At 44.2% G+C, this 23607-nt stretch overlaps 2 protein-coding genes and 1 long non-coding RNA gene across 7 annotated transcripts; 1 reads left to right on the top strand and 2 right to left on the bottom strand.

Annotated features, from left to right (window-relative positions):
- Nucleotides 1–237: 237 nt before the first annotated feature.
- On the bottom strand, nt 238–2806 carry NAT8 (N-acetyltransferase 8 (putative)). Its single transcript, XM_073897522.1, is given in 2 exon segments — nt 238–1327; nt 2376–2806. A coding segment is annotated over 1 exon segment (690 nt). The 5' UTR covers nt 1253–1327; nt 2376–2806; the 3' UTR covers nt 238–562.
- A 203-nt stretch (nt 2807–3009) lies between these two features.
- LOC112821144 (uncharacterized) lies at nt 3010–11441 on the top strand. Of its 4 annotated transcripts, none has more exons than XR_012379775.1 (5): nt 3010–3091; nt 4827–4961; nt 6480–6548; nt 11009–11082; nt 11173–11441. It is a non-coding gene; the product is annotated as an uncharacterized lncRNA (long non-coding RNA). The 4 variants fall into 4 exon arrangements; XR_003207358.2 differs by having other exon boundaries at nt 3086–3208; XR_012379774.1 differs by lacking the exon at nt 3010–3091 and adding an exon at nt 3230–3379.
- Nucleotides 8523–14893, bottom strand: TPRKB (TP53RK binding protein). 2 transcript variants are annotated; one of them, XM_025868393.2, is made up of 6 exons: nt 14724–14893; nt 14070–14148; nt 12672–12829; nt 11107–11229; nt 9582–9758; nt 8523–8830 (listed from the first exon to the last, which is right to left on the bottom strand). In XM_025868393.2, the coding sequence occupies exons 3-6, from the start codon at nt 12810–12812 to the stop codon at nt 8744–8746; spliced, it is 528 nt and encodes a 175-aa protein (XP_025724178.1). In that variant the 5' UTR covers nt 12813–12829; nt 14070–14148; nt 14724–14893; the 3' UTR covers nt 8523–8743. The 2 variants fall into 2 exon arrangements, with proteins under 2 accessions (XP_025724178.1, XP_025724177.1); XM_025868392.2 differs by lacking the exon at nt 14070–14148 and having other exon boundaries at nt 14724–14891.
- Nucleotides 14894–23607: the final 8714 nt, after the last annotated feature.

Genomic DNA, 23607 nt, shown 5'->3' with positions numbered 1-23607 from the left:
CAATGATATGTGAAGTGGGCTGTTTGAGACCAAAAGGGCTGCCAGCCAAGTCCAGGCTGAATTGTGGATGGCAGACACGTGAACTAAAGAAATGTTTATTTGGGGACGCCTAGGTGGCTCGGTCGTTAAGTGTCTGCCTTCGGCTCAGGTCAGGATACCAAAGTCCTGGGATCGAGCCCCACATCGGGCTCCCTGCTCAGTGGGAGGCCTGCTTCTCCCTCTCCCACTCCCCCTGCTTGTGTTCCTGCTCTCACTGTCTCTCTGTCAAATAAATAAATAAAATCTTTAAAAAAATAAAATAAATGTTTATTCGTGTGTGTTTATTAGTTTGTTTTAACTCAGCCTTCTCGTGGCACTGGATAAATGAAACAGTGGCCACCCCAAAAGACAGAAAGGAGCAGAGCCCTCCCCGCCCCCCCCCCCCTCCCCCGGGGCTTCCCACAGAAGGGACAGTGAGCTCTCTCTGTGCTGTCACACTGAGACTTCGGGGTTTGCTTCCTACCTCAGCAGAGCCAGCCCTCTCCTGACTAAGCCACCAGGAACTGGATCACGGGCCCCCTTCCTACTCCTGTGCCTGAGAGGCCTGAGCAGAGGGCAGGTGGTAGACAAACATAACCGAAGGAAAAGCAACTAGACTCCAGCTCCGGGAGAAGAAGAACTGGTTTGTCTTCTGGAAGCCCATGTGCTGGTAGAGGGCCAAGGCCGAATGCTACAGCACGCTGGTGTTGAGGACGACTTGGCGGTAGCCCTGGTTGCGTGCGAACTGGAGGACAGTCCTGACCAGGGCTTTCGCTATACCCTGACGCCGGTGCGCCGAGGCTACGCACAGGTGAAACAGCTGCAACTGCTCCTTCGGCAGGGGGCGCTCCTTGATGGGCAGCAGGCCCGCAGTGCCCACCACCTGCCCCTCAGTCTCGACCACCCAGAAGCAGGAGCCGGGCTCACTCAGGTAGGACTTGCTGATGTCGGACATGTCTGTGCGCAAGCACATGACTTTAAACTTGGTCCAGGGGTATTTGGAGAGGAATCTCAGAGCAGTGAGGAGGGTGAGGCTGGCTACCAGGGCCAGGAGCCAGGAGCCAGAGACCAGGAAGAAGGCGAGGGACACCCCCAGCAAGAGCACCAGGGTTCGGGGCAGCTTCAGGATGTGGTGGAAGGTGGTGGGGATGTACTCTTCCATTGCCTGGGAGAACAAGTCCAGGACCCGCGTGCGGTGGCTCTCCGGGTATTTGCAGATGTGGTAAGGAGCCATGGAGGTCTGCTGTGTCTGAACCTCAAAGTCCACGAGGGGGTGAGGTAGGTGTCCCTGCACACCTTCCTAGCAGCCCTGGGGAAGACAAAAGAAGCCAGGTAAGTGCCCCATCTCTGCCACCTCCCAGGAGTGGGGGAGACCCTGCTCAAGGGCATTTCTGCTTTTGCCCTAGAGAATGTAGGCAACAGCCACTGGGAGAAGGTGTAGGGGCAGAATGATTTGTGTATGATCTTGGCTCCATCCCTTTCTAGCTGTGTAACCTTGGCATGTCACCTAACTTCTCTGAACCTCTGTTTCTTCATCTGTAGAACAGGGTAAAATACAAACCTGCCTTCTGGGATTGTTTCGAGGATTTAATAAAATAACACATACAGGAGCACCTGGGTGGCTCAGTTGGTTAAGCGTCTGCCTTTGGCCCCAGTCATGATCTCAGGGTCCTGGGATCGAGCCCTGGCTTGGTCTCCCTGCTCAGCGAGGAGTCTGCTTCTCTCTCTCTCTCTCTCTGTGCCCCTCCCCCTGCTCATGTTCACACTCTCTTTCAAATAAATAAATAAATAATCTTTTAAAAAATAAAATAAAGGGGTGCCTGGGTGGCTCAGTCGGTTAAGGGTCTGCCTTCCGCTCAGGGCATGATCCCAGGGTCCTGGGGTAGAGTCTCATGTCAGGCTCCCCACTCAGTGGGGAGTCTGCTTCTCCCTCTCCCTCTGCCTCTCCCCTGCTTGTGCTCTCTGTCAAATAAGTAAGTAAGTAAGTAAATAAATAAATAAATAAATAAATAAAATCTTAAAAAAAAAAATAAGAGTCAAACATCAAAAAAGTCCCAGGCTTGATACCCAGAGGAGTGTCCGAGGCTCCAGGCCTCTCTCAAGACACTGTCCTTCAACCTGAGTCCTCTCACCTGCTACCACAACAGACTTGAATGTCCAGGGCAGTGACAGGATGGCCTCTGCTCTCAGCCTCTGCCTGACATCCAGGAGAGACTGCCCAGGGCTCAGTCCGCCACCAGGAAGCACGCCCTCCCTGGCCGGTCACCTCATTGGCTGGCTTCTGCACACTGGATAATCATAAACCCCAGGATCAAAAGGCTGGGCTATTATGGAGCAGAAGCCCATTCCCCCCTGACCTCTGTGATCGCCAGGGAATTAGCCTGGGGGGGCGGTGTTAGCAGGGTCTGGCACATCTCAGGGGATCCTTGCCCTCGCAGATGGCCTACACTCTTCCTCCCACGGTGGTTCGGGCCTGGAGCATCTCCCAGCTGGCATCTTGATGTGCTGTGGTGTCCACCCTCGGCCCCTTCACACAGCTTCTAGGAGCCCGGGGATTGCACGCCTCGCCTTGTGCTGTCGTCGCAGGCTAGAGTCCAGACCCGCGGCGCAGCACGCAAGGGACCCTCTCCCTGCCTACGCTCTACCCGGTCTGAGGCAAACTGATCGTTTGCAGCTCGCCGCCCTCATCTCACTAGGCTGCATCGTCATTCGTTCGTTGGTTCGTTCGTTCAAGGCTCTGTCGTGTAGGATGCGGCGACTGCGCGCTCGGCGGCCTTGCCGCTCTGAGCAACAGCGACGTGCGGCTGACGGGCACGAGCACGGCGTGCAGCTGGTGTGTGTTCTGGTCGTTAGTCAGGGCCTGTGCCGTAACAGCTGTTAAATATTTTGCGCTGAGATGCACTGAAGCAGGGAAAAGCAAAACAGGAAATCCCTTCTCCGTGGCACGTAGATGCCGTCGAGGGGGGTGCTTCCGTCCCAAAACGTCGCGCGCGCCTCTCCCCTCGCCGCGCAGTCAAGCCCCGGCGCTCGGGTCTCACGGCTCCTGAAGCCAGACTCTCCTCGTCCGCAAGATGTGTGTGAAGTGTTACAAACGCTTGTCTGGCGCCATGTGGGAGACGGGGCCAGAGCAGAGGGCCTGGCGCGCCCAGGTGCTAGGAGCTCCTCGGAGTGGCCGGCAATGGGCAGACCGGTGAGGCGCGCGGCGCGGAGAGGGGCCGGCTGCCCTAGAGGGTGACAGGGCCTCCGGGAGAGGACCCTCAGGTAGACAGCCGAAGGAGAGGTGGATGCGAGCAGGGCTGAGTGAAGGAGAGCGTCTGGGGCTGAGGGAACAGAGGCGCGGAGACCCTGAGGCAGGACAAAGGCAAGGTTTTCAGGGAAAGGGGGCCGACGTGGCCGCGGAGGGAGGGAGAGAGGGAGGGAGTGGTGACGGCAGCTGGGGCCTGGGCTTGTAGAGCCTGTCGTCCCAGTTGTGGCGTTTGGACCCTACTCCAGAAGTGACGGGAAGCCATCGATAGGCTTTTACCTGGGGAGTAACACAGGCAGGGGTGCGTGCATGTACGTTGCTCTGGCTACAGCTGGAGAGTGAATGGGAGGAGACAGTAGTGGAAGCACATATTTCCCACCCCACAGGCTAGTATAGCAGTCCAGGTGAAAAAAGAGCCCCCAGGGACAGATATGCAGGTTGCTCACTGTTCAAGAGCAGCTGGCCGAGGAGGGCTAGTCAGAACAAGAATAGAGGCCCACTCCACTCACCAAGCCATGAGCCCTGGCACAGAGCTGAGTCTGGCCGAAGGAAAAGGTGACCTTTTCCTTATTTGCTCAAAGGCATCGCTGCCCACTGGGCTGTGCATCGAATGGGCTGCATCTGTGTGAAAGGGGTACCTTGTTCTGTGTTCACTAAGGAGCCACATGGGCTAGCAGAAGCCCTACAAGGGTAAGTGGTGGCTTGGACCAGAGTGAGGTGATCCAGATGGTGAGAACCAGCCCACCTGTAGGTGCATTTTGGGGGCAGAAATGGCAGGAGTTTGTAATGACCCAAATGGGAATGAGGATGAGAAAAGGGTCAGAGATGAAAGCCACATTTCTGGCAAGAACCTCTAGAGGATGCAGGAGGGACAGACTTGGAGAGAAAGATCATGACTGCCCCTAGTGGTACCATCTTGTGGCCTTCTGGTTAGAAACCATAGGCTGGCAGCTGGGGCCCAGGCCCAGTGGACAGAGACTGATCACATTCCAAGTCTTTGGCACCCAACAAGGCCACAAGGGTAGAGTTTAACATGAAATCTGAGGGGTGAGCCATGGGTATTTGCTCCATTGGTTTCATACATTTTAATATTTAAACATTTCAGTGTTAACCAAAAAAAAAAATGAACTAGGAATCAAAAGGGGCTCTAAAGTACAATTGAGTTTGCCTAGCGAGTCTATTATTAACCAGTCAAAAACCTAATAGTCAAGCTGAAGGGCCAGAGGTCTGCGATCTGTCCCCATGCCCTCCTTCACTGTATTCTCACTGGCGTCTGTGGTCTCCTCAGAACTCAGTGGTCTTGGTTTCCATTCAGGCTTTTCATCCTTCCTCACAGCCATAAACAATGATAATGAGAATTTATTGACATGAAAAAAGTCAAAATACAGCTCCAAGAAATAAAAAACTATAAAACAGTAGGTTTTAACTCATTTTTGGAAAAATATAACTTGAAACTAATGTACAGACATAAGCATGCAGAGAGAAAAGTCTGAGCGATCATACCAAATGCTGGCAGCAGCTGTCTCTGGATGGAGGACTTAACGGGTCATTCTCTGTGCAAAAGATGGAGCTTGGAGTGTGCTGAGGCTTCAGGCTCTTACCTTCAGATGGTGAAAAAGAGGCTTGGGAATCTACCTGGCTCTGCTCAGCGGGATCTAAGAGTCCAAAGGCACCTAGCTAAGATCACGAACTCCTAAAGGTAAGGCAGATGTGTTGATTCTGTTATTTCACGTTTTAACTATTATAGTGTGTACAATCCAGCACACTCACTATGTTGTGCAACCACCACCTCTGCCTGGTTCCAAGGCATGTTCACACTCCAAAAGGAACTCCCTGGCCCCTACACAGTCACTCTCTTCCTCCTCTCACCAGACCCTGGCAACAACTAACCTGCTTTCTGGATGTTTCATTTAAACGGAATCATGGGATAGACAAACTTCTATGTTCAGCTTCTTTCACTTTTTTAAGACTCACCCATGTTGTAGCATGTATCAGTAGGTCATGGCTTTTTATGGCTGCATAATATTCCATGGTAGGGCTATCCCCCTTTTGTTTATCCATTCATCCATTGAGGGACACTTGGGTTTTCTCCACATTTTGGCTGTTGTGAATTGTGCTGTTATGAACATTGGTGTCCACGTTTTGGGTTGAGCACCTGTTTTCAGTTCTACTGGGTATATACCTAGGAGTAGAATTTCTGGGTCGTATGGTGATTTTATGTTTAACATTTTGAGGAACTGCCATACTGTTGTCCAAAGTGGCTGAACTGTTCTACTTTCCCACCAGCAACGAGCCCTATTTTATTTTCCTATCTGCCTCAGCACTAGTGCCTGGTACATAAAGAGAAATCAGATGCCTGGCACTGTTAGGAATCTCTTTGCCTAGGCTCTGTTTGATATTCATGCCAACCTAAGTACTAAGGTTGATATTAATGTCCCCATTTTACAAAAGAGAAACCAAGGCCAGAAAAGCTGAGATCTCCTACCCAAGGCCTCACAGAATCACCATTATTCCAAAGGTTGTGGATTTGAGAGGAACATGTCACTAAAACCCCACATTTATATTTATGAAAAATATTCCTTACTACACCAGCGCAGCCCAGAAATGAGCCAGCGAGATGGACAGTTCATAAATGGCATTACATTTTGGAAGTCTCAGGGAGAAGAGAACATCAATTCAGCTTCATTTAACTTAAGTTCCCAGAAAAAAATCTCCCCTAACCTCTCCTCAGGGTTCCCGTTAACCCATCAGATCAATGCCCTGAACTTCTACTGAGAACTCATCATTTAAAGGAGATGAGTGAAAGAAAATCATGGCAAATCATTTCAAGGGGAAAGAAGTAGGTGGATGGGTCATCCTTAGTAAGGTGTTCAGGAATCCTAGGACAATGACTCCAGCTCTACAGAAATGTTCTGTAACCTTACAACTAATTGTCTGAGAAAGTGAGCCAGTATCAGGGTGTGATACTCGAATGAGGGTAACTCCCGCAGATTTTATGGATGATCCAAGGGGCTAATTCTGAAGGTGTGGGTGGGTAGAGGGGGACCAAGAACGAGGTGTATTATTGCCTGGAGGCCTGAAGTGAGGTGGGAGGGAGAGGTGACAGGAACCTGACCTAGGAGTTGAAAGGTTCAGGGACAAAGCCAGCCCACATGACCTTGCAGGGAGGGGTCAGGAGAATAAATATGTTGGCCTCACACTCTGTTCCCCTTTCCAGTCTACTGCAGGCCTCCCACTGGCCAAACCCAAGCAGAAGCCAAGGAGGAGTCGTCTTGCTGCCATACAGGTCAGTCTCCCAGAACAGGGGGTAAAGAGTGATCTGGAGGGGAACACGGGAGGTCAGTGGCACAAAGGACTATGAAAACATAGTAACAGGCAAATTTGATGAATACAGACTGCTCAGAGACCAAACAAACTAGGTTATGCTTTCCTCGATATTGTGATGTGAGCACAGCGTGGCTGCCGTCAGCAAACCGGAAGCAGGGAAGCGGCTGCAGTAGGGAGAGCAGAATGGCACCTTTCTGCTCTGAAAAGGCTCTAATGAGTTCAACTCCTCATCCCCAAGAATTCTACTTCAGAGAATCTGTCCCAAAGAAGGAGAAACATGTACAAAGATTTATTTGCAGAAGTGAAACATTGAAAGCAGTATAAGTGTGTAAAAATAGGAGACTAAGTAGGTATGTGACATACCAGCATCAATACAAAGAATGTGAGTGACGGCATGCGAGGGGCAGTGCAACGGAGGTGTTCAGAGCATGGAGCCTGGGGGGCTATTCGGCTCAGACTGTTAGTCTGGGGCAGCTGAAACACTGTCAGGGGAAGAGATGCCTTTGTAATGGAGACGTCTGGGGGAGGCACCACCTTAACCAAGGGATCAAACTTTGTATCACCAATGATGGGGTCAACGGACACATGCCTCCTGGTGACACGCAATGGCAAGGACACATTTACCTACTGTTACTCCCAAAAATATTTAACCTGACTTAAACCATAAACAAATCCAGACAGTGTGGAATTCTGAAAGATACCTAGGGTGCTCTTCAAAAAATGTTAACATCATTCTTAAGAGGTTTGCTTTAGATGAAAGGAGATGAGATATGACAACTAAACACTGTGTAGGCTGAAGTGCCAGGTCTACAACTTACTTTCGAATCATTCAGCAAGTGTGTGTTCGCATGTGGGTATGTACACACCTGAGCACAGATAGGAAAGCAAGAGGCAAGAGCAAACAAATGTAGCAAAATGTTAAGAACGATAGTGAATTCACATGAAAGGTACATGGACTTTTATTGTATTATTGTTGATTGTTCTGTAGGTTTGAAACTTTCTGAAACAGACTTGAGAGACTAGATCTGTTTCCTTGCTGGTAAAAATCTCTTGGGATTGTAGTAAGCACTAAATGAGGTAGTGCATATAAAATGCCAAGCACACTGCACACAAGAAATGTTAGTGATGTCTGTATGTGCTTTGTTATTTATGATCATGATAGAAATCACTAAGTATTTCCACCTCCCTGCTTTCCACCACGTGGCAGGATCACATTTCTCTGTCCCTTGTTAGGTTGGCAAGGTTACGTGACTGGCTTTGGACAGTGAAACATGAGATAAGCAGACTGGGTTTGAGTCACTGCCCCGTGTGTTTACTGCTTCACACTGGCTGTGCAGACCAGCGCGACACGGACTTTTGTCGTGTGAAGCCAATGAGCTTTAGGGACTGCAACTGAAGCCTAACCTAAACCAGAAGTCCACAAAGAATGGACCTCAGGTCGAATCCTGCCCACCATTTTTGTCAATTGAGTTTCACTGAAACACAGCCATACTCATCATTATGGCCTGTGGATACTATGACAGCAAGAGTTGAGTAGGTGCAACAGAGACCTTATGGCCTGCAAAGCTGAAAATATTTACTATCTGGCCCTTCACAGAAGTTTGCAACCCTTGACCAAGGCTGTCTTTACTACAATCAAAACAAGATAAAGTGAAAAAGAAAACCCAAACCATTTATAAAACATGACTTTATACTAGCTGTATGACCTTGAGCAAGTTACTTATTATTTGTATAATCTTTTAGTTGCCCTGTATGTAAAATGGTGGTTATACTAGTATTTACCTCCTCATGAATGAATTCTTGTATGTAAAACCCTTGGAACCAGGAGGCTTGGAAGGGAAATGCCAGAGTAGCCAGAAGTAAAGGCAGGGATATGAGCTGATGAATATAAAATCACTAAGGCAAAAACCTAGTAAACACCCAATTATTCCAATTACATAAAGATGAAATATATTTGAAGAGAAACAGAAGACTAGAAGACAAGAACACATAATAGCAACAGTGGCTATCTTTTAAAATATTAAGAGAGACTAGTGGTGGCTTTTTTTCTTTGTTGTACCATTCTGTGTTTTCTATGATTGAACATATTATAATCAACAAAGAAAAATCCATGTTTTTTTATAAATGCTGAAAATTTTTAAGACTTCTGTCATTTCACAAAACATCTTTTGTTGACATTCTACAAATGATACCATCCAATAATGTTCCAATACTTTCTTCTTGTGAAGATAGTTTATATATCTGTAAAAATAGAAGACAAATTATGGCATGCTAATATATTCACGCACTACTCATTTTCATCATACAAACATGTATAAGTGAAATTATCATTCAACTACTGGGATAATGGTATGAAATCAAATGTGATTAAAATATGCAAAGTAGATGGCAACTCATCACTATGTCAAAAAAAAAGTTCCCTTTAAATTGCAGTTATGGTGATAACCCTCTAAACACAGACACCAAATCTGTACCAATTTTAAAAGCATACATCTAGACATTAAAGATCAAGCTGACACAGGGCCACCTGTGTGGCTCAGTCAGTTAAGCATTTGCCTTCAGCTCAGGTCATGATCCCAGGCTCCTGGGATCAAGCCCTACATTTGCATTGGCATCAGGCTCCCTGCTCAGCGGGGAGTCTGCTTCTCCCTCTGGCACCCCCCCCATGCTCTCTCTCTTGCTCTGCGCACTCTCTCAAATAAGTAAAATCTTCAAAAACGATCAAATTTACACAGTGCATTTGAAATGTAAAATATAGAATGTATTTATTCTTAAAAAATGCTTTTACCACCAAATTTCTAACTATATTTTATATAAACCTGCACCTTCTAATTCTTAGCTTCTGTAATTATTTTCAAATAATTTTAATTACATTACACTTTCTTAAAAGTTCAAAAAAAAAAAAAAAACAACCCAGAAGCATTGGTGATCAATAGGCAAACAGCATCAGTATTATTCATCACACTCTTTCTAAAAATACAGATTTACAAACCTTTTTGACTTCTGTAATATTTGTTATGTCAGGAAGGTTTTTTAGAGAAACTTGATGACCTTCAACCTGAGATATTAGGTCTTCTTGATTTATTTGTTTTTCTCCCTCTTCAATGTAAACAATAAGAATTGAAGTGTCATTTGCTGAGATACCAAATTTTTTCAAAGCTTCTGAAATCTGAGAAAAAAAAAGTAAAGACAATAAACCAGTAGTTTTTATGTCTATCCCCATCAGCCTCCTTCTCTGGCTGGGTTATTTTACATTTCCTAATGGTTCTCTCCACCTAGTGTTTCTCTTCAACAGCCCTCCTAACACCCTCCAGCTCTGCCTCTGGAGCACTCTGCTCACAGCTGCACCTCCTTACTGCACAGTCAAGCCCATTCTTGGCATGGCACACAAACACCCCCTCCTTCTGATCCCCATTGATCCTCCAGCCATGCACACCTACCTTCTAGCCAGCCTGGACCGTGTGGGGGTCCCATCATTTCACACTTTTTTTCCTCATCCTCTGCCTGGAGTGCCCTCATCCTTCACTGCCCAGTACACATGGCATTCCCCACTGCACCCTCCTCCTTACAGGAGTTGCTTCCTTGCTGTTCCCGTAGGTTTGAGTTATTATTCCCACTATATCATTTATCTTAGAGCAGTTGGATTTTGTCATTTCCCTGCCTTCCTCAGGAGTGTATTTGTTTCTCCTGCCCTGGAACTGTAGCCAAAAGAGGAACCAGCCCAACAGATGCTTACTGAATGGAACAGTTTCTCAAGTTATTTCAAATGATCTCAAAGAAATAATTATCTGGTAACTTTTTCTCTAGGTACCAAGAAATTCTATTATCCTGCATTTTATAAACTTTATAAAATTTCAAACGTTATTTTAAATCATGCTACAGGTTTCCCAATTATCCTCTGGGTGATACTAGTACCTGGCTGTGTTATTAACAGTAGTGGTGATACTCAAACTTCATCAGCAAAATTTCAGGTTTTTTTGTTTTTTATGTGCCACAGATGGAATGTCTTTAGCTCAGTAACTTTGATTACTACCAGTATCTCAAACCCAAACTTCCTCACACCCGGGGGTGTGAGTGAGTCAGTGTTAAGGGCTGTTCCAGGTAACCGGCAGGCTTCTAGATATGGAAAAGACATGGATTCTATCCTCAAGGAGTTTATCGGGAGAGTAGATGTGCATGATAACACACAAATATCCATGCTTAGTGTTTTACCATTTAAATGTATATATCATGTAGAGGGATCTTCCTATTATATGGTAAGAAGGACAGATAAAACTATCCTCATTTCATGTAGCTAAACTTTTGTTTACTCATATGTGAAATGACTGCTAAGCTTATTTGTCTAGTAAGAGGCAGTGCTAAACCTCAACTCTGTCCAGAACTCTCTTAACTATTATTTTGCTTTGTTAAAAATAACAGGCATACAGGAATTTAGCCTCCAACCCAACACTAGGGAATACAAGGTGTATCATGACAAGGTCAACAGAAATAAAGTAAGTGAAATCCCTATTAATTACACTGTTATTTGGGGAAAGGTTGAAAATAATTTCAGTTGATAGAGTTCTTGTCTTCATTTTTCCCAGTTTGTAGAGATGAACTGCTTTGTTTGCTGCCACAAGTATCTGAAATGGATCAACAATCTACCAAAAAGAACAGAAAGAATTACACATGGAGCATCTAGAGATGCATGCCTTATCTCTTGGTAACTCCAATGTCAGGCTGTTTTTACTTCATCACAACTTCTATGGACTATGTTTTCAAAATTGCTGGGTGCTCAGAAAATCACAGAATTTTAAAGCTGCAAGAAACTTAAATAGTAAACATTTTTAAAAGAATGTTACAGGAAAAGCTATATTCTAAACATTTTACGTGTATTATTTTAATCCTTAAAACTACCCTGTGAAATCGGTGTTATTCATATGCAGTGGATGAGGAAACCAAAGCAAAGAATGTCTGGATTTGAATCCCAGCTCTGTCACTTACCACTGAGGGGACTTGGGCAATTCCTTAGGTTTACCTGTTAGATGCAGATAATCATAGTAGTTACTTCATAGGGTTGTTGTGAAGATTGAGTTGGTATATGGAAAGGAACAGAGTAAGCACTCTCTAAAGGTTGTCCACCACTTGCTCGAAGTCCTAATGGCAGAGCTGGGATTAAATCCTACTGCCACGGTTCCATGGTGTGTGCTCTTAAACACTATACATGCCCCCTGTGCAGAGATTTTTTTTTTTCCAGCTAACAGCTTTCTAAAATTTCTTACTTATTTTTAAAATTCTTTCTTTAAATTCAGTTTACATATAGTGTATTATTAGTTTCAGGGGTAGAATTTAGTGATTCATCACTTGCATATAACACCCAGTGCTCATTTCATCAAATGCCCTCCTTAATGCCCATTACTCAGTTACCCCATTTCCCCCACCCACCTCCCCTCCTGCAACCCTGTTTGTTTCCTAGAGGTCAGCCTCTCTTATGGTTTGCCTCCCTATTTTCATATTTTTTATTTTTCCTTCCATTCCCCTATGTTCATCTGTTTTGTTTCTTAAATTCTACATGAGTAAAATCATATGGTATGTCTTTCTCTGACAGAATTCTTTCGCTTAGCATAATACCCTCTGGTTCCATCCACGTCACTGCAAATGGCAAGATTTCTTCTTTTTTGATGGCTGAGTAGTATTCCATTGTATATATATATATACACATCTTCTGTATCTGTTGAAGGACATCTGGGCTCTTTCCATATTTGGGCTATTGTGGACATTGCTGCTATAAACATTGGGGTGCATGTGCCTCTTTGAATCCTGTGCGGAGATTTTTCTAGTTCAGATGAGAAGATGAAGATCCAGGCATTTGCCATTATGTCAGATCAGAACCAGACCACAACCTTTCTTATCTCCTGGGGAAGTTCCCGGCACTTTGGCTTCTATTCACTGTTAAATTCAAGGTTGGCCCAGTCTGACTCCACAGCTTGGACAAAAACTCTTTACCCAAAGATGACAATTTGAGGCTAACCTATAACATCATGAAAAATTAACAATCGCTTCAATGCCCTGTTATAGCTTATCTATTCTCACTTATACTTACCACCTTAGGGTTTATTAATGAACCCTCAATAGCACCTTCCATGGCCTTTTTTCTCAAGTCTCCAGCATTTTTTACATCTTTAAATAACAGAAGGGTCACCCTGCATTCGGGAAATAGGTCCAGCTGATGTGTTAACTGCATTTCAGACAAGCAGGATTCTATTTGCATAAAACCAAAAAGACCAAAAGACTTCATTTATTTAAAAGTTAATGTTATAATTCACTAAAAAATATCCTTAACAAATAAATTAATTTTAATAATAAGATGACAGAACTGTTAAACTAGAAGAATCCATCCCAAAAGCACATTTGGCATCCTCATGAGATGTCTTCCCACCCCCGCTGAGTTGTTTCTAGCTTCCTTTATCATTCCTCGGAAAGGATCAAGGTTGCTCCCTGGTTCCAGGATCTGATGCATGGCTGAGGGGAAGCTTCTCTAACTAACAAGTAGGAGTAGAATGTCAGGAATTCGTTAGACCAGAGGTTACTTATGGTATTAGTGAAACCTCACTCCAACTTAGCCTTTTTAGCTTTCTGGGCTTACCATTTTATGTATATTTTAGCAGAACCTAGACACAAATATTAAGAAAATAATTTGATTGAAGAAAGTATGACACCTGACTCAAAGATACTCATTTCACACATGACATTTAAGCAGAAAGGGTTCAATGACTAAAAAATCAATACTGGCCCCTTCTTAGACATAAGTTTAATAAGGAAAGCACAAAGACATAAAAGAAACATGAAAGACAAGAACTTGAGTAACTAGAAAGACAACCATATCCTTGAATTGAAAAAGTATTGCAAAAATTTGATATTTAAAACAATTTCAATCAAAGTCTTAGTGAGATATTTGGGTGTGGCAATTTGATAAATTCATTTTATTCTTTTACATGGTAGGTCCCATTTGTAGGACTCTTTACAAGGAATAAATTAAAAACCTATAAACTGATGGAAATTAGATGTCCTTCTCATCATTCTAATAGCAAAAAGTTGAAAACAAATTATCTAGCTAATAACGGGATTTGTGACTAAACCATTAAAAACTGTAGTCTTTTAAGAGCAGTTAAGGATGTGTGAAAACAGCAATAACAATGAGTAAAAACATCTGACTGAAAAACAAAACATAAAACGTAGCATAAATAGTGGGCTTCTCAAAAAAATGCATAAAAAATACTGAAAGGAAAATACACCAAAAAGTTCTGACTCGGTGGAATTACATCTGACTTTTTGTTAGGAAAAAACAGTATGTGTGAATAATGTCCTGGGCACACCGCAGTTCAATCTTTATTGTCACGGTAATGTCCAATTGGGGGGGGGAAGATACAGGAAAACCTAACGAATATATTCCCAACTACACAATAAAGATACACACAGAAAACAAAAACATGAAACATACCAAAATACGGCCATCTCGGGTGGTAGGATTATTGGTAATTTTTATTGTCTTCTATTTAAAAAATGTATTTCTGAATTTTCTACAGTGAGCACACAAAATAGGAATACATATAATCAGCAAGGAAAATAACTCTTCGCTGTTTATGTTTTCACACTAGGGGAAAAAGGACCCCTGGCAAAAGTCAAAATATAATTCCCTCACTTAGGCCAGAAACAGAATCATCGCTGGACACCTGCCTCTCGCTCAACAGTCTTGACGATTTTACCTCTTAGGTATCACTTCTAAGAGGTACCCTTACACTTCTCGCCCATACCCACCGCCCCCAACAACCTCGCTCGCTCATCTACAGCTGTGGCCTCCCAGGGGCGGTCGCCTCGCAGTTCCTGCCCTCCCATCATCCAACCTCCACCCGGCAAGATGAGCGATCCTCTCCAAAAGTAAGCCACAGCTGGTCCTTCCGCTGCTCGTGTGACAAAGCCCCCAGCCCCTCCAATCCGGGCCGTCTCTCCCTCCTCCGCTCGCAGGCGCGTCGGGCCCGCGCTCTTTCCGCCACCGCCGCAGCGGCCTCCCCGGCTTCTGGTCCCCGGGCTCTCGCCCCCGCTCTGACCTCCGACAGGCAGAACCCCGACTCCTTCCTCCCTCCCTTCAACTCACCGTTAAGAGTCCATTTACCAGGGCGCCCGGGGTCCAGGTCCCTCTGAGACGCGCTCCTCGGACCTCTCACGACGTCAGGGAGCCGGCGCCCGGCCCCGCCGTGAGGCGTGCCCGGGGCTGGCACTCCGGGCCCCGCCCCCAGCCCTCTCCGTCCGGCCCCGGGAGGACCCACACGCGCGCGCTCCCGGTCCGCTCGGAAGACCTTCCCCTCGGAAACAAAGCCCTCACTTTCCGGAAGCCGGGCCGTAGTCGCGTCCGCCCCTCCCTACACGCTTCTTCCCTAGCCTGAACCGTCAGCGGACGCGAAGGAGAGCTGGGGCCCCGTCCGTCACTTCCGGCTACCGGGATGGTAAGGACATGGGGACTGGACGCCGAGTTCTCAGTGCTGGGTCTCAGCCTTGTCTCCGACGCGTGTTGGGCAAGACGTCGGTTTCTTCCAGTTCAAAGAACAATGTTGGCCAGGATGAGCTCCACCTTCGTTTCCGCTACAGTTCTTTGCGGGCCAGACGGGACTTGTTCCCCTCTTGCTCTCGATGCGGTCGGTCATTTAGGGAGGATCTCCTGGAGTGGACTGCGGCTTGTCTCCGGTACCTAAGGTGACACGACACTGATGAAATCAGCCTCTTCCTGCATCTAGCAGGCTCAGAAATTTCTCATCCCTAAGTGTATCAGCCTCCAAGAGAGGAAGTAATCCCCTAAACGGGTTGCAGAGAATTATTTTCCATGTTCTATATGGTTGGAGCTCATCTTGGACAGTACTTTTCTTTAAACAGGTAAATTTACACAGGTAAATAACAGATATAGCTGTCGGGTGGATATGTGCTATAGAGAAAAAAGCAAGGAAAAGGGAGGAATGCCTGGCCGTGGGTATTACTATTTCAAATAAGATGGTTAAGATCTCACCAGAGAGGGCCCTTATAACTGTGACTGGAGGAGGTCTGAAAGCAAGCTGTGTGATCTGGGAGAACAGCATTCCAGGCAACAAAGAATTCAAAGGCTCTGAGTCACATAAGGCCTTCCCTAGGCCTTCCCCTATTTAAGGGATAGCAAAGAGTACCGTGGGCTTGAACACAGTGGGAATATATATGTGAAAAAGATATTCTGACCAAAGATTGGTATCCAGACTATATAAAGAACGCCTATAACTTGATAAGAGAAAACAACGTAATTATGAATGGGTGACATATTTGAGCACTTTACAAAAGACACAGGAATCAGGCCAATAAACACATAAGATGCTCAACATCATAGCAGAGTAATGCAAATTTAAAACATAATGAGCTACTACACACCCACATAACTAAAATTTTAAAAACTGATAGTATAAGTGTTGTCAAACACAATTGGTATTGCTGGTTTGAGTTTTATAAAATAGTATAACCACTTTAGAAAAGAGTGGCAGTTTCTTAATAAATCAAATGTGTATTTACTCAGCAATTTCATTCCTTGGCATTTACCAGGAGAAATGAAAACATGTACATACAAAGGCCTGTACATGAATGTTCACAGCAAGTTTACTCTTAATACAAAAGACTGGAAACAACCCAATGCCCAACAACATGTCAATGGATAAACAAATTGTGGTAAATTCATACAACGAAGTACTACTCAGAAACAAAAAGGAATGAATTACTGATACTTGACAATACTTGCAACATGGATGAATCTAAAAAACATGCTCAGCAAAAAAAGTAAGAAACTAGAATTTAATATATTACCATATGATCCCGTTTCTACAAAACTCTAGGAATTACAAATTTATTTTAGAGTGACTGGAAAGCAAAAGAGTGATCGCTGGGAATGGAGGGGTGGGAGACAAGGACTGGAAAGGACCCCAAGGGAATCTTTGCTGTGAAGCCAATGTTCTAGATCTTGATGTGGTGTTAGTTACATAGGGAGTAGGACTTTGTCAAAATTCATCATACTATGCACTATAAAAGTATATCTTATAGACTATAAATTATGCCTCAAAGTTGATTAAAAATAGACATTAACAAAAAGCGGCTTAGTTTTTAGCAGCTTATTTGTAACCACCCAGAGCTGGAAACAACCACAATGTTCATCAAGTGAATGGATAAGCACATCATATATCCATACAATGGACTACAACTTGGCAATAAAAAGGAACCAACTATTATGACACAGAATAACATGGATGAATCTCAAAATAATCACACTGAAAAAAAAAAAGCCAGATGTAAAAATAGTACATACTGTATGATTCCACTAACATTAAGACTGCAGTCACACAAAGCAGATCAGTGGTTGCTTAGGTAAAGGGCCTTGGGTGGAAAAAGGGAATTACAAAACAACACTAGGAAACCTTGGGGGTAATAGATACGTTCTGTCTTAATTGTGGCAATGGTTTCATGATTGTATACATGTCAAAAGTATCAAATTGTACATTTAAAAGCATACAGTATATCATGTCAGTTATATCTCAAACTTTATTTATTTTTTGGAGAGGAAGGTGGGGAGGGGCAGGAGAAGGAGAGAGGATCTTAAGCAGGCTGCACACCCAGCATGGAGCCTGACACAGGGCTTGATTTCACGACCCTGAGACCATGACCTGAGCCAAAATCAAGAGTCAGATGCTTAACTGACTGAGCTATGAGGGCGCCCCCTCAAACTTTTAAAAATCACAATGAGAAAATAATACATCCGTATTAGAATAAGGTACAATAAAAAAAATTGACAACACTAAGTGCTAGTAAGGATGTGAGCGATTGGAACTCCCATACCCTGTTGATGGGGATGTAAACTAGTACAGCCATTTTGGAAACATTTGGCAGTTTCTTATAAAATTATCTAACAATTACCTCATAGCAGCAATCTCACTCCAAGGGAAATGAACACATATATTCACACAAAAACCTGTATACAAATGTTTATAGCAACTTTGTTCAAAAGTCAAAAACTGGAAGTCTGTCAACTGGTAGATGGATAAACAAACTGTGATATATCCATACAATAGAATACTAACTCAGCAACAAAAAGGGAATCAACTATTGATCCCCCTCATGGATGCATCTCAAAAGCATTATGCTAGATAAATCACATCCAAAAGGCTATATACTGAATGATTAAACTCACATGACATTCTAAAAACAAAAATAGAGACCAAAAACCAAGAAGAAACAATGAATCATGGAACACTACACCAAAAACTAATGATGTAATGTATGGTGATTAACATAACATAATAAAATTTAAAAAAAAAAGCTATCTCAGGGATGCCTGGGTGGCTAAGTCGTTAAGCGTCTGTCTGCACTTCAGGTCATGAGCCCAGGGTTCTGGGATCGAGCCCCATGTCTCTGCTCAGCAGGGAGCCTGCTTCTCTCTCTCCCTCTGCCTGCCACTCTGCCTGATTGTGTGCTCTCTCGCTCTTTGTCAAATAAATAAATACAGTCTTTAAAAAATTTTTTTAAAAAGTCATCTCAGAGGTAAAGATGATCCCTTTACTACAGTTGCAGAGGAAGAGATCACTATGCATCATAAAATTAGTTTATAAGAGTTAAATGAGAATTTTCACAAGAGTATCAACCTTCTTCTCTGCAATATATTAACTTGCGTAAATATGCATAACTGTTACCATCTGATAAAGTGAGTTTAACCTGGAAGTGTTACCTGAACAAATGGGTCATGGAAGATACCAAGACTCCAAAAACTATTCCCAAGTCATGTGAAATAACCCCCAGAATAAATGCCTACCTACAAGTCTACAGCCTATACTTCTTGGTAAATTGTTACCTTGAATATAAATGACATTTCTGTATTCCTAAAGGTATAAACATTTGTAGGATCTCAATGTCAGATCAGGAAGAGCTCTGGTACTTCCCACTCTCCTATATATGGTTGAACAATTAAAAACCTATGACTGCCAAATTTATTAACAAGTGCTTAAGTGTCTTACCTAGGTCTTCTGGAAAGCAGAGCCTGAGGCAAGAATTAAAGTACTGGTGTTTTATTTGGGAAATGTGCAAAAAGACTGGTGAGGGTGAGGAAAAAAGGGAAGTGAAGCAAGAAAAGCTGCAAAGCAATGTGAGGTAATGGATTACCTCATAGGCAGGCTCCACAATGAGCCAGGAAGACAAAGGGGTCGTTTGGCACGTGTTTGCTCAGTGGGCTAAACTTTCTCTGGAAGGCTTGAAAGGAAAAACCTTTCCTGACAGTCTTCCACAGAAGGCAGCAAGGAGGGGGGAGAATTTGCCTGCCAGGCTCCCTCCTGTCCTGTGTTTCATTAATTAAGCCTCCCCAAAGTGGGAGCTTACTCCTCCACATTTCTGATCATCCCTTCATTGGCAGCTCAGGAAGTCTGATCCTGTGGCTGTCAGTAGAGCATCTCCTCCAACTCCAAAGTGGAGAAATGACAGAAGAGAGAGGACTTGGTGTGGAGGCTTTAAGGGCCTTGTTTAACCTGGACTCTAGTAAGCTCGGGGAATGCTAAGTAAGGTTTGCTGGCAAGGCAGAAAACGGGACCGTGGGCCGGGTGACAGATGGCGCCTTTGTGAAGGAAGAGGAGGTTGAGGGAATCTGAGACTGTGCTTGGAACCTTTCATGTAATAGGAGATATAAATGAAAGAAATGCTAGTGACACAAGGTACCTTGTAGGAAAAGGAATGATTCAATAGGGGGTAGAGTTGGGAGAGAAGGTTTTACTGAGATGGGCTTCAAGAATGGGCATGATTTGCTCACAGAGACCACAGTGCCATTATAGCCAAGGGAACAACCTGGAAGACAAAGACGTGTGGCATAAATATGTACAACACAGTGTACTCAGGGAATGGCCTGCACACTGAAGAATGGAGTAGAGTATAGTAGACACTTTGAAAAGTCAGCTGGGAGTCAGATCACGGGAAGGCCTAGACAAGGAGTTGGAAGTGGACTCCGAAGGCCATAAGCCATCCAAAATTTCCAAGAGGGGAATACCACAAATGAACTTGTTTTCAGGACATAATTCTGGGGCGGTTGTTGGAATTACATTAGAAAGGTGGTTCACACAGTTCCTACATGGGGCCTCCCGCCAAGGCAGGAGAGTTTGTGACTGACATTGCAAGACCAAATCATGACGGAGGACACTCAAAGGCCTACACTTCTGGGACACAATGTATAAAAATCAAGCTTGCCAGACTGAGGATAAATCCCCAACTCAATTTTATTGGCAGGAGAGGCTCATCACACTGGCTGAACTGAACCAATACTTTTATCTATACTTCTACCCAAAACGCCAATAAAGGAATTTTTACAGATTAAAAATTCACAAGATAATGGGGAGAGATACCAAATGGTAGATGAGAGAGAGCACAATAAAATTATCAAAGACAGCAACCATCAGAATAGAGAAAAATAAAACCTAAATGCGTGCAACAAGGGGAAGTAAACAAAAAGCAAACTTACAACATTATTATTACAAATCTACCACGAGACAACCAGAGCTTCCATCAGTTTTGAGGGCCTCAATCTTAAGTATGAAAAGATGGACAAAGGTCACCAGATATCTCAAGAATACCACTAACAGGAGAGACAGGCATCAAACAAACAAACAAAAAAGAAGAAGAAGGAAAACAGTTGATGTAGGGAACAGAAGAAACCTAAAAATAATTGGTAACTTTGGAGAGAAGAGAATACATTCATTAAAAAAAAAAAAAGTACTTGAAAAAAATGCCATTCAGAAAATAATATATGGAAGGTAGAAAATAAAGCTGAGGAAATTCTCCTGATTTTAAAAAAAGAAAGGGCAAAAAGGTTAAAAATGGAAAATGAGAAAAATACATAATTAACTTAGAGATACATTTCAAAAAATCCAATATTCAACTAATAGAGGTTCCTGAACTAGGTTAAAAAAGAAAGAAAATTTCCCAGGACTGATAGACACAACTTGCCAGGCTGAAAGGGCTCACTAAGTATACAGCACTGCAAATAAAATACTCAACACTTTTAAACATATCATGAAATTTCAGGACATTTGAGATAAAGATCCTAAAGCTTTCAGAGAGAAAAACTGCAGGTCCCAAATAAAAGCTCGAGAATCAAAATAGCACAGGATTTCAAGAGCAACAACAAAATGTGGAAAACAATGAGTAAATGCATTTAAAAAGTGCCTACCTACAAGTCTACAGCTTAGCAAATTATCAGTGGAGTGAAACAATAAACTACCCATTTCACACATGCAAAAGTCTCGAAAAGTTTACATCCTGTTAACCCTCCCTGGGAAGCTAAGGAAGCATATACTCCACCAAACAGGGAAGTACACCATGAAAGCAGCTATGGGATCCAGGAAACAGAAGAGGGGTATAAGAAATGACAAGGGTGACAGGGAAGATAAATCCCAGGGTAACAGCTATGCTCCAGGCATAGAGAACGATCAAGGTCCCTGTCATGGGCCAAGTTATGCTACCCTCCACCCCTGATAAATTCATATGTTGAAGTCACCTTAACCCCCAGAACCTCAGAATGTGATTATATTTGGAGATAGGGTCTTTATTTTATTATTTTTTTTAATTTTTTTAAGATTTTTATTTATTTGACAGAGAGAGAGACAGAGAGAGTGAGAGCAGGAACACAAGCAGGGGGAGTGGGAGAGGGAGAAGCAGGCTTCCCGCCAAGCAGGGAGCCCGATGCAGGGCTCAATCCCAGGGCCCTGGGATCCTGACCTGAGCCAAAGGCAGACGCTTAACGACTGAGCCACCCAGGCGCCCCTGGAGATATGGTCTTTAAAGAGGTAATACATTTAAACAAGGTCATAAGGGTTGGCACTAATCCAATATGACTGGTGTCCTCCTAAGAGGGAATCTGAACACAGTCACAGCTGGAAGACCATGTAAGGACAAAAGGGAGAAGACAGCCATCTCTAAACACGGAAGAGACCAGCCTGCCGACACCTTCAGCTCGGACACCTAGCCTCCAGAACTGTGAGAACCTAAGTTTCTGTTGTTTAAGCCACCCGGTCTGGTGCTTCTAGCACACTGACACAGCGCCCAACCGGGAAAAGGCCAAGAGGGCTCCAAGGAAGATTTCAAACGAAAAAGGATCTGTGTCTATCCTATCCATACGAAGAGAAATGTTACAGTGGTGTCGGGATCTGGGGGATGAACCGGTGATAGGTGCAGGGAAAAGCAGCCAACAAACGAGGCAAAATGAGAACAAAGGCAGTATAAGGAGCATAATCTCGGCATACTATGGCTCAGTATACCTAGGCAACAACATGAACTGAGAATACTGACTGAACCAGAAGTTGGGAAATAACTATACTGAGGGGTGAGAACAGAAGTGTGCATGTGGGTAAATGATGTGCACGAGCTAAATCTGCATCCTACACAGCAGGTCAACTGGTAATATCGCAAATAAAAAATCAGTAAGCAAAATAAACATAGTATTTAAACATGGAGGCAAATACTAGACGATAACCCAAAAATATTTAGTCTTGGGGCACCTGGGTGGCTCAGTCGGTTAAGTGTCCAACTCTTGATTTGGGTTTAGGTCATGATCTCAGGGTTGTGAGATGGAGCTTTGCATCAGGCTCTGAGTTCAGCGTGGAGTCTGCTTAATATTCATTGTCTCTTTCCCTCTCCCTCTGCCCCTCTCCCCCCATAAACTATTTAGTGTTTGCCTTTAAGGAGTGATAGGGATAGGGTGGGGCAGGGGGAGGGGCTATTCTTTTCCACTATAATCTCAGAACTATTTGAATTTTTTTTTTTAAGATTTTATTTGACAGAGACACAGCGAGAGCAGGAACACAAGCAGGCGAAGTGGGAGAGGGAGAAGCAGGCTTTCTGCTGAGCAGGGAGCCCGATGTGGGGCTCGATCCCAGGACCTTGGGACCATGACCCGAGCCAAAGACAGCATCTGAGCCACCCAGGTGCCCCGAACTATTTGAATTTTAAACTACTCATATGTGTTTTTTAAATAAAAGTGAAAACTTTAAAAGCTTAAAAGGCTACTGAAGACCTTTAAAAAAACGGAAGTCACTGGTCCCTTTAGCCAGAGGACTCAGTGGGTACGGTACTAGCAGAAGCCAGAGCTCTAGGGTGGTGAAGAATAAATGAGACCTAAGAGAGCAAGAGGAGCCTAGTTTGTTTTGTTTTTAAGGAGTCTAGTTTTTTAACAAACCATGTTGACGACTGAAATGGGAAGGGGACAGAGGGGACGATAGGGTCACATCTTCTGAAGGTAGCAGTACCTCTGATGATGGCACTTCTGCTGGCAATGTCCTCCTCAGAAACTGCTTGCCAAGGAAAACTATCAGAGTAGCTGGAATCCCATGCCTGCCCCTGCTTGTTCTTTTATGGCCCACCAGTTAGCTGTCCGGCTCCAGTTTCAGTCCACGTGAGCCTTCACGGTATATCCTGGGCAACACTTGCACAAGAGCAGCCTTTCAGCAAGGACTTCTGTACCTCTGTCACATGTGGCAGGCAGAGGAACACTTCATGCCTGAGCTATCGCTCAGATGAGGAGGAGCGGTGTGACTGGGCTAATGACTCACAGGCCAGAGGCCTGGTTGAGCTAGAGCACTTCCCTACGGTCCACATGTTGTTCGTATGTTCATATGGAAAAGAGGATAAAGAAAATGCCTGTCGCGTGCAGTAGGAGACAGTCTAGGATACAAATCTGCAAAGTCAGAGGCCTTAAAAAAATGAAGCCACGCTGCCCCAGTATTCATTGAGTATCTACTGAGGCTTATGATGTCATGCTGGTGAGACACTTTCTGGAGCAAACTTAAGGTCTCTGGCTTCCTCTGCAGCTAAAAATATTTAACACCTCCCAAGTGATCCATCTATATGTTCCAGAGGTATACCAGCAGAAAAGATAACAGAGAAAGTCAAGGTCGAGGCACCACTCCACCATGAGGCACGTGGAAAAAGATCCCAGCAGGTTCAACAGAGAA

The sequence above is a fragment of the Callorhinus ursinus genome, unplaced genomic scaffold (genome assembly GCF_003265705.2).
Source record: "Callorhinus ursinus isolate GAN/ISIS: 27379988/994484 unplaced genomic scaffold, GSC_fseal_2.0 scaffold10, whole genome shotgun sequence".
NCBI classification, from domain to species: Eukaryota; Metazoa; Chordata; class Mammalia; order Carnivora; family Otariidae; genus Callorhinus; species Callorhinus ursinus.
Note: the sequence above shows the minus strand (reverse complement) of the source record. Positions and strands in the feature narration are given on the sequence as shown.

Coding starts and splice junctions, on each gene's coding strand:
- TPRKB (XM_025868393.2), bottom strand. CDS start 12,812: ATGCAGTTAACACATCAGCTGGACCTATTTCCCGAATGCAGGGTGACC. Junction 11,230..12,671: donor CATTAATAAACCCTAAGGTG/GTAAGTATAAGT, acceptor TCTTTTTGGTAG/ATTGTTGATCCATTTCAGAT. Junction 9,759..11,106: donor ACCTTTCCCCAAATAACAGT/GTAATTAATAGG, acceptor TTTTTTTCTCAG/ATTTCAGAAGCTTTGAAAAA.